The following is a 10,539-nucleotide window of genomic DNA, read 5'->3' as shown; positions in this document are numbered from 1 at the left end:
ATATCCTCGTCCCCAGGTTTCCAAACCGTAACCCCAACCCCCTCTAATCCTAACCCCCTTACCCTCTAACTCTCCCCCCTCAAAAAAACAAAAAACATAAAAAAGCAAACAAAACGAAAAAAAAACTTGCTTCCCTCCTCACTTTTAGCTCTAGGATGCAACACCTTTTTGCCGCCCTCCGCTAGAAGGGAGTAGGGAGTAACGAAAGCTTGACATCAAAGTAGCGTTTCGTATGAGATTTGTTTGCCAAAATTTGAGCGTTTTTAAAAAAGCCAAGACTTCGTCAGAGGGGTTTCTTCTTTTCTCCTAAAGCTATCGATCGATTAAAAAGCTCAAAGCAAAGAAATTCAAAACAAAATACAAAAACGGGAAGTTTTAGTTTCTGCACCACAAGCCAAGCACTAGTTCAAACTGGAGATAATAAAAGGAAATCGAATGATCTCACTTCTCAAACCACTGAGCTGCCATTGGTCGGCAGTCTCTTGTTTGGAGACCATTGAGCTGCCATTGGTTGGCTGTTTAATCGTTGCGATTGGTCGGCAGTTTTATCGTTGGAGACCATTGAGAGATATAAAAGGAATTTTTTTTTTGAGCACAACATTAAACGTTAAATCGTTAGATGTTGTTATAAAGGCACCATTAGAATGCGATGTCCTCAAATATTTTCCTCGATATTTTAATAAGTAAACAAAAACAAAACTAAGTCTTGCAACTGGCGAAAACTTTCAATAAGCAAACAAAGCAACAACTTTCCTTTCGAGTTTTTTACATTTTAAACAAAAGACAAACAAAGAAAAAAAAAAAACAAACAAAAACAAAAACAAAAACAAAAAAACAAAACAAAAACAAAACAGAAAAGGGAGAATGAGTGAGTCGACTGATTTCGCTCAACTGTCTTAAACGAGAAGTCATAAACGTTTGCTTGTGCCAGCAAGTTGCAAATTAAGTTGTAAATGAACTGCACCGCAAAAACTTAACCACAGTTTATTAAGCATATTAAGCCTTTGCTGACATGTTAAGACATTTTAAGCCTTTGCTATTATCATGAGGCTTTTGCTCCACGAGCCAAAAAAGTACGCTAGAGTTGACAAACTGCATCGCGGTCGAAAAGTGTAATTACGCCAACACTTTTATCCGTTTTAAGCATTTCGTTTTCGCACGAACAACAATTAAAGCAGCTCGTTGAGCTTAACGACGTTCGTATTTTTTTTCGAAGCCAAAACTTCGGCTATAAGTAGAATGAAGAGGCACTTCGAAAAACAACAAAGCTGTTCGCAGTCGATAGCAACGAGCGACAACATCTCTGCGAGTCTGGCATCAAGGTAAACAGTTTTTTTACATTTTCATTTGTTAGTGCCACTTTTGCGTACATTATGTATTCAAAAATTTGTTGCTGACGCTAGATTTTTCGTTTTCAATGAACAACAGTTGCAACCTCTAGCCGTTTGCTAAAACAGCTTGCTAGGACAACCAAATCAATCATATGTTGTGAAAATTTCTTTTTGTTCAACTGACTAAGGAAGATCGAGCGAACGCTTTTTTTTTTATAACTTGTTTGTATCATATTGCTATTAAGAAAACAGCGTTGTGTATACTAAACGTGACATAATTGGCAATTATCCGTAACTAAAAATAAGATAGAAATTACAAACTTGATACCATATTTTAATTACTCTAACAAAACTAGACGTCATCGCGTGAGAAAATAAATGTTCATAACACATAACCTATTTTTTTGTTTTTTTTTTCTTCTCTTTTTTCCTTTTAATCTCTTTTCTTTCGTCCAAAAAGCGTTTTGATTTTTGCCTCGCCACAAGCGATGAAATCGATAAAAAAACCTGCTCGGACATTCTCAATTCTCAACAACAAAAGCAATCAAAGTTCTAGCTCTCGAGCACGTGCGCCGACAGGTTGATGAAACCGTTCAAATATGCTCGATCGCTAGAATTTAAAGAAAGAAACAAGCCAGAAACAAACCAAAATAAAAAAAAACAAAAACAAAAATGGACATCTTTAGAACGCTTAAATTTTATAAAATATTTTCCTCTGCGTTTTTAACCAGCTAAACTGTCGTAAAGTTTTTTCGGTGCAGTTCATTTAAAAAACTTAGTTTTCAACTTTTAAACGTTTTAGACTTCTCGTTTAAGGCAGTCGAAAGAAATGAGTCGACTCACTCTCTCTCTCCCTATTCGGTTTTGTTTTTGTTTATTTGTTTTTGTTTTTTCTTCGTTTGCCTTCGTTTGCCTTTGTTTGCTTTTGGAAAAGTTGTCGCCATGCGAGACTTAGTTTTTTTTTTTTTTTGCTCAAATTGAGCACAAGTGAGTTTCTAGTCTTGAAAGTGTGCAAAGTGTGGGCCAATCTGGTGGCTGGAGTGATGACACGTGAATGCTGGAAATTCCAGACTTTGAGCGGATTCAGCGTACATAGAAAGAAAATGTAGCATTCACGTGGGTCTCTCCTAAGCGTGCCATTGGTCGGTCTGCTGTCCTTAAGTACCCCCCTCCCCCCCCTCAACGTCACGTTTGCTCAACTTTCTCGGTCTTTGGCGCCCAGAGAAAGCTTGAGGAAGGATAAAAAATGGCGAGGTTTCGGTACTGCGTTTTCTGTTTTTCTTATTTGTTTTTGTTTGTTTGCTTGTTTGTTTGTTTGTTTGTTTGTTAATTTTTTTAATTTTTTTTTTTTTTTGTTTGTTTCGTTCGTTTGTTTGTTTGTTTGTTTCGTTTGCTTCGTTTGTTTTGTGATGTTTTGTTTTCCCTTCTTGATGGCACAAAACAGAAGCAAACAAGACTTTCGGTTATATTCGGTTATATTCGGTTCAATAAAAGTTTGTTGGTTTCTGCACAACAACAACAACAACCACAACAACAAAAGTCCCTCTGTCCCTCAAAAGCAGTTTCTCCTCTGTCCTAAAGAAGAGCCTCTTTGTAATCGATCTTGTCTGAATGCAGCTCTCCTTTTGCCTACAGGTTTTTATTCCAACCCTTTTGTTGTTGTTAGTGCCATGTTGTTGTTATTGTTATACTCTGTAAAAGCAGTTGTTGCTGTTGTACTTGTTTGTTGTTTCTAAAGACACTGTTGTTGCTGCTGTTAGCGCTGTTAGTAATCACCCACTTGGCTTGTATTTTTGTTTCTTGTTTTTGTTTTTTGTTTTATTTATAAACACTCTCTGAGTAAGTGATGCTGTTGCTGTTGTTGTTGTTACAGTTGCAATGAGTGTTTGTTAATGTTCCCCCACTTGGCTTGTACTTTTGTTTTCTGTTTTGTTTTGTTTTTTTTTTGTTTTTGTTTTTTTTTTCTCAACACTCTCTGAGTAAGTGATGCTGTTGCTGTAGTCGTTGTTATAGTTGCAATGAGTGTTTGTTAATGTTCACCAACTTGGCTTGTTTATAATCTATTTTATTTTATCAACACTCTCTGAGTCAGTGATGGTGTTGCTGTTGCTGTTGTCGTTATTATGCTTGCAATGGGAGTTGTTACTGTTCACCCACTTTGCTTGTTTTGTTTTTATTTCTTTATTTTATCAACACCCTTTGAGCCAGTGATGCTGTTGCTGTTGTTGTTGTTATAGTTGCAATGAGTGTTGTTAATGTTCACCCACTTTGCTTGTGTTTTTGTTTTTGTTTATCAACACCCTTTGTGTCAGTGATGCTGTTGCTGTTGTTCTTATTACAGTTGCAATGAGTGTTTGTTAATGTTCACCAACTTGGCTTGTTTATAATCTATTTTGTTTTATCAACACTCTCTGAGTCAGTGATGCTGATGCTGTTGTTGTTATTGTGCTTGCAATAAGTGTTGTTAATGTTCACCCACTTTGCTTGTTTTGTTTGTGCTTTTGTTTTTGTTTATCAACACCCTTTGAGTCACTGATGCTGTTGCTGTTGGTGTTATTATAGTTGCAATGAGTGTTAATGTTCACCCACTTTGCTTGCTTTATTTGTTTGTTGCTTTTTTTTTTATCAACACCCTGCGAGTTAGTGATGCTGTTGCTGCTTTTGTCATTTTACTTGTATTTATAGTTGTTACTGTTCAGCCACTTTGCTTGTTTTTTAATCTGTTTTATTTTATCACCACTCTCTGAGTCAGTGATGATGTTGCTGATGCTGTTGTTGTTATTTTACTTGCAATGATAGCTGTTACTGTTCAGCCACTTTGCTTGTTTTGTTTGTTTGTTTGTTTGTTTTTTTTATCAATATCCTCTGAGTAAGTGATGCTGTTGCTGTTGTTGTTGTTATAGTTGCAATGAGTGTTTGTTAATGTTCCCCCCCTTGGCTTGTACTTCTGTTTTCTGTTTTGTTTTGTTTTTGTTTTTTTTGTTGTTTTTTTTCTCAACACTCTCTGAGTAAGTGATGCTGTTGCTGTAGTCGTTGTTATAGTTGCAATGAGTGTTTGTTAATGTTCACAAACTTGGCATGTTTATAATCTATTTTATTTTATCAACACTCTCTGAGTCAGTGATGCTGATGCTGTTGTTGTTATTATGCTTGCAATAAGTGTTGTTAATGTTCACCCACTCTGCTTGTTTTGTTTGTGCCTTTGTTTTTGTTTATCAACACCCTTTGAGTCACTGATGCTGTTGCTGTTGGTGTTATTATAGTTGCAATGAGTGTTAATGTTCACCCACTTTGCTTGCTTTATTTGTTTGTTGCTTTTTTTTTTATCAACACCCTGCGAGTTAGTGATGCTGTTGCTGCTTTTGTCATTTTACTTGTATTTATAGTTGTTACTGTTTAGCCACTTTGCTTGTTTTTTAATCTGTTTTATTTTATCACCACTCTCTGAGTCAGTGATGATGTTGCTGATGCTGTTGTTGTTATTTTACTTGCAATGATAGCTGTTAGCTGTTACTGTTCAGCCACTTTGCTTGTTTTTTTTTTGTTTTTGTTTTGTTTGTTTGTTTGTTTGTTTTTTTATATATCCTCTGAGTTAGTGATGCTGTTGTTGTTATTATGCTTTCAATGAGAGCTGTTACTGTTCACCCACTTTGTTTGTTTATAATCTGTTTTATTTTATCAACACTCTCTGAGTCAGTGATGCTGATGCTGATGCTGTTGTTGTTATTATGCTTGCAGTGAGAGTTGTTACTGTTCACCCACTTTGCTTGCTTATTGTCTATTTTATTTTGTCAACACTCTCTGAGTCAGTGATGCTGATGCTGATGCTGTTGTTGTTATTATGCTTGCAATGAGAGTTGTTACTGTTCACCCAATTTGCTTGTTTTGTTTTTTTATTTGTTTTTTTGTTTGTTTTTGTTTTGCTTGTTTTTTTTTATCAATACCCTCTGAGTCAGTGATGCTGTTGCTGTTGTTGTTGTTGTTGTTATAGTTGCAATGAGTGTTTGTTAATGTTCCCCCACTTGGCTTGTACTTTTGTTTTCTTTTTTGTTATGTCAACACTCTCTGAGTCAGTGATGCTGATGCTGTTGTTATTATGCTTGCAATGAGAGTTGTTACTGTTGTAGTTATGTCTGTCATTTGTCCTTGTTAGCAAGTTCTATTTGCCCTCTCTTGCCTTTTTTCAACACAGTTTCTTTCTTTGAGTCATATGGTTGCGAGATCCTCTCAAACTCCATCTCTTTATTTATTTGTTTCTTTTTTTTTTTTTTTTTTCTCATTCTCCTTCTCATAATAGCAATCACTGCTGCCACCATGCATGTAATGCTAGTTGCTCTCATTCTTTTTCATTTGCTAGTGGAAACTTTGTTTCTTCTTGTTGCTCTCTTTTCTTTCTTTTTTCTCTTTTGCAGAGGATTCGAAAAAACACAGCTCTTCCCTGCAGTTGTAAACATTCCAGGATTCCAGGATGCAGGCAGAAGAAAAACACTCTCACTAACTGTCTTCTTTTTTTTAGCATAAACCGTTGCAAACAAACACCTGAACATGTCTTCTTCACAAGAAAACAACACTGTTGTTGCCCCTTCTCCGAACTCTAAAGCGAAAAAAAAGAAAAGAAGGCAGTCACAAGAACAGAGAGACTTAAAGCTCAAAAACAAAGTCAGGGCCGCATTAGTTGCAGCGTGTGGCTCCGTAAACAGGGTTGTACCTTTCTATGGTACCAAGAAGAGGTACGCTGTTAGCTGTCCGATGCCTTTGTGCAAACATTCCTCCACAAGCATTAAAAGACACTTGACTAAAAAAGATCATTCTTGGACTTTGGATGAAGCTTCCATCTTTTACTCTGCAATGGTCAGGAAGTTTCAGCATGCTCGTCTCGAACGCAAGTCCGGCTGTCCAAAACCTTACCCCTGTTTGCAATGTTGGAAGTATTACGACCGACTGGACATACACTTGAAAGAGACTCATTTCTACGATTCCAAGACGATCAAACAAAAGATTGCAGAGGCAAAGCGATACGACAACGACAAGCTCTATGTCCCTCAATTTATTCGACCTGCCTTCTTTGGTATTAAGCCAGTAGCTGAACAAGCGTCTGCATCAGGCTCTGCATCCTCTGCTCCTGGGCCTTCCTCCTCTTTTTCTTCTCCGGTTCTTTCCTCTGATCCTCTTTTAAGCTTGCCCTCATCAGTTGCTGGTTCGTCCGAGGCTCCTTCTGCAAACCACTGCACCTCTGTAGAAAACAAAGAGCTGAACACCGAATCCGTCCTAGACTCTGATTTTAATTCCTTAAAGCACTTGGTTTCCAACTCCTCCGTCTTGACAGAAGATAAGAGACTCTTGTTTCAGCTGGACAAAGATGCTTTTCACTTTTATTACCAGTCAGCAGATGAGCTCTTCAGAGATTTTGAAAAGTGGCTTGTGGTAGCCAACAACAACACTTTGTCACAAGCAAAGATCTACAAAAATGCAGTTGTTGAAATATTGACATGTTGTGACAGCACGCTGACGCTGCACCCGAACGCTCTCACCAATTCCAACGTTTTGGAGGATAGATACTTTTCCATGCACTTTAAAAACATTCAGCTCAATTCCAAGCTGAGTGAACTTGACCAAACAAAAGCCATGTCTTGTCACACGTTGTACAACCGCCTTGTCTACCTTTGTCTCCTGTTTCGTTTCAGTGAAGCCAGGAATGTCTATTTCGGACTTTCTCATGAGGCCATCCGACGTTTGCGCTGCAAGGTGGAGGAGTTACAAAAAGTGCTGAGGCCCTTTCGTTCTTTGAGGAGGAGCCTTGTGAAAAGCAAAAAATGCATCAACATCATCAATGTCAGTTTGCTGAACGAATATGGCAAGTCTGCATACGTAAGACAGTTAGTGGAATCGATTAGAAAGCCGTCTCTTACACCGACTAGAGACAATGCTGTGTCTCTACGAAACCATCTTCTGCTCTCTGTCACTGTAATTAACAGTTTAAGAAAATCTAACATTGCTCTTTTAAACATTAGAGACTACATGGCTGCTGAGAAGAGTGAGTGTGGATATTGCATTGTGCAAGAGCGCTACAAAACAGCATACAAGTACGGAGCCAAAAACATTCTAGTGCCGAACGACTTGAAAGTGTTGATCGATATTTATTTGCTGAGATACAGAGACCTTCTTGTCAACGACTCTCACTACATGGCTGCAGACACCAAGACTGTTTTGGAGTTGAGCGACTGCTACAGGCCCCTTTTTCCATCGATGAGACCCAACAAAGACGAATGTGTGACACTCGGTGCAACTAGAGTGCCTGTTTACCAGATGGGTTCCTCTGCTATCTCCTCTTGCCTGACGTCCTGCTTCAGAAAAAGCCAAGTAAACATTCCCATGAAGCGTCTTACTCCCACTTGCATTCGCGGTTCGATAGCCACTTACTTTGCCAACAACAGCAAAGAAGATCGCGAGCGGTTTGCTACACTCTACATGAAGCACAGCAGGAACACAATGGATAGCTTTTATGTGTCCCAGTGGAACGCTGCAGAGGAGTTGCGCTTTGCCCTGGGCATCGGACAGTCCTTCGGAGTCATAGAGTCTTTGACTGTTGAAAAGTCTGAGAGACCACCAAAGAAGGAGAAGGATGTGATGGACTGGCTCCAAACTAATGCAGAGGAGTACGGTTTTCATGAGGTTGAGGACATCTTTGAGGAAGATTTAGACTCCGGTTCTGACTCTGAAGAATGTGCTGCTACTTTCAGCTGTACCACAGTGGTTCCGTTTTCTCCAGCTGTAGAAAACAATGTTCCTTTAGAGGATAGCAACGACCATGCCGTAGATTTCTTGTGTGAACCTACCTCAACTCCTGTTTCGTCTGTTCCATCTGAACAAACAATCGCTGGTCCAGTTCTTGAACTATCCCCTGCTCTTGCACAACTAGTTCCTAACGAACAAGCTGTTTGTATGGATGTAGATCAGACTCTAGCTGTTCCTGTTGGCACAGCTTGTTCTCCTCTTGCATTAACATTATTTCCTGATGAACCGGATTTTATTGAACACCATGCAAAACTTTCTCCAGTTTACTTTAATGAGCAAGTGGTTGCCAAACCTGTTTCTGCTTCTCCTTCTCAGCAAGTCGCTTTCTGTCCTTCAAAAGAGGTCTTTTCTGTTCCTCTGACTCCTAGCCTTGTTGCTTTTCAGCAAACATTGGCCAAACCCAGTTTGTTTCTTTCATCTGATCCAGTTTCAGCTGTTCCTGTCCAACAGGCTGGTACTGTTCTTGCAAAGCAGCTCTCACCTTATGCTGTTCAATCTGTTGGTAGCCTATTTAGCCAAAGTCTTGCCTCTACATCCAGAGGTAAATTCTTTTTGATTTTTGATTTTTATGCAAATCTCAACACGCTTTCAAAAAATGAAAATGCCCAAATCAACTCCTTGCTCTATTGTTATTGTTAGAGCTGTAAAAAAAACAAAACAAAACAAAAAAACAACACAGAAGTGTGTATGTATTTGTTGCAGGACTAATTCTGTGATTGCTTAAATGTTTATACAAGTGAATGATACTAAAACTGATTATGTTTTAGAAGTAAAAGATCCAAGAAGAAAAAAAATCAAGTTGGAAATGCCATCTTTCACTCAAGAACTCATCGGTAATGTAAAACCTAATTTATACAAAGATATATAAACACAAACCTCTTCTTGCACAATTTCAGATGGTTAACTGTTAACAAAAACTAGCCATCATTGCTAAGTGCACTTTTAGAAAGTTGTGTCTACCCGATTTCTAATGATGAAGTTAGAAACATCACCGTTAGAAATCATGCACAGCTTGTTATCATCTCTAACACTTAGAAACTGTTGATGGTTTTTATGAATTAGAAAAATGAACATGGTTTTATTTTATTTCAGGATCAACTCAGCCAAGAACAAAGGAAAACAAAGCAGAAGTTAGCCAATGCCATTTAGGTAATCTTTCAAAAACCAGTTATTGCTATCAGTGCAAACAATAAGGTCAACAAAAAAAAATAAATAAAAAAACAGAATAAATCTTGTCTTACTTCAGAACCAAATGAATATTTGATTTAATCACTTTGTGTTATGACTTGAGTTTGTAAAATTTTAGATGAAATAGTTGAAGAGCTGAATGCTTGCCCTGGCCACAACGAATGGTTCAACACCAGAAGTTTTCCACGATGTGCAGCTTTGGTGTTGGCATACATCTTGCAAGACGTGTTTACAGATGTAAGCTCAAGTTGCTCGTACAAAGATTACCTTGGCATCTTGGCAAATCATAGCAGTGACAAGCTCATTCATGTCTTGCAAAAGTACTCCTACCAAAGCCATATTAAAGACAAAATTAAAAACATGAAGCTAAAAATTCAAAAAGAGGGTAGTTTAGAAAAGTTTGTTCAATATGGCAATATCGTGAAACCATTTATGTAGTTTAGATAAGTTTGTTCAGTTTGGCAATAAAGATGGGCCTTTTGTGTAGTTTGTTTTATCTATGCTTTTGCAAATATTTTTATCTGTTTCGCTAAAGACATAATAAACAAGAAGTTCTGTTAAACTGTTCTCACATTTCTTATTTAAAGATAGTTCAAACTTTTTTTTATCTTTAAAAAAAAAAAAAAGAAGTCGTTTTGTTATTCTGTGAAAACTTTTAATAGAGTTGCATTTAGAATTACTTCTGATGTTTTTAAGAGTTTGTTAAAAAGCAAAATAATATTTCCTGTGATGTTAAACTGCATAAGTGAAATTTAAAAAAGGAAAACTGCTCCAACCATTTTTCGGAAAAAGAAATCAAAAAGTTCCTTATTTTAAAAGATCTAGACATCCATTTCTTCTTCAGCAAAATAGCGAGGCTTTTTTATGAACTCTTACTCTCTATTTTTTCATATCTTTACACAAAGGATTTTATTTAGTTCAATGTAAACATACATAGAAGTATATTATGTTTTTTTTTTTTTTTTTGTTTTTATGCAGTCTAACTTTTGTTTCACTTCTATTTTATTTTACGTTTATCTTGTATTTTATCATGCCTTATTGGTTTTTGCGTTTTGTGATGTCAAGCTGCGTAAGCTAAACTTAAAAGGGGAAAACTACGCTAACTTTTCTTTGAAAAAATATTCAAGAAGTACCTTAAACGAAAGAGAAAGCACACGAATCTTGCCATCCAATTCTTCTTCTGCAAAGTAGCGAGGCTTTTTATGTACTTTTGCTCTCTAATTTA

General features: G+C 37.2%; 1 protein-coding gene across 2 annotated transcripts; it reads left to right on the top strand.

The window, feature by feature from the left end:
* The first annotated feature begins 2,515 nt into the window (after positions 1–2,515).
* Positions 2,516–9,800, top strand: LOC149892724 (uncharacterized). Of its 2 annotated transcripts, XM_090080134.1 has the most exons (5): positions 2,516–2,591; positions 5,848–8,667; positions 8,894–8,959; positions 9,219–9,275; positions 9,433–9,800. In XM_090080134.1, exons 2-5 carry the CDS (start codon positions 5,877–5,879, stop codon positions 9,750–9,752), a joined length of 3,234 nt encoding a protein of 1,077 aa, XP_089936260.1. In that variant the 5' UTR covers positions 2,516–2,591; positions 5,848–5,876; the 3' UTR covers positions 9,753–9,800. The 2 variants fall into 2 exon arrangements, with proteins under 2 accessions (XP_089936260.1, XP_089936261.1); XM_090080135.1 differs by lacking the exon at positions 2,516–2,591 and having other exon boundaries at positions 4,843–8,667.
* The last annotated feature ends 739 nt before the right edge of the window (positions 9,801–10,539 follow it).

The sequence above is a fragment of the Hydra viridissima genome, unplaced genomic scaffold, assembly GCF_058129835.1.
Source record: "Hydra viridissima isolate aposymbiotic clone 2 unplaced genomic scaffold, HvirCarnegie_v1 scaffold_2, whole genome shotgun sequence".
NCBI lineage: Eukaryota > Metazoa > Cnidaria > Hydrozoa > Anthoathecata > Hydridae > Hydra > Hydra viridissima.
The sequence above is the reverse complement of the archived record's forward strand: the minus strand, read 5'-3'. Positions and strand labels throughout refer to the sequence as shown.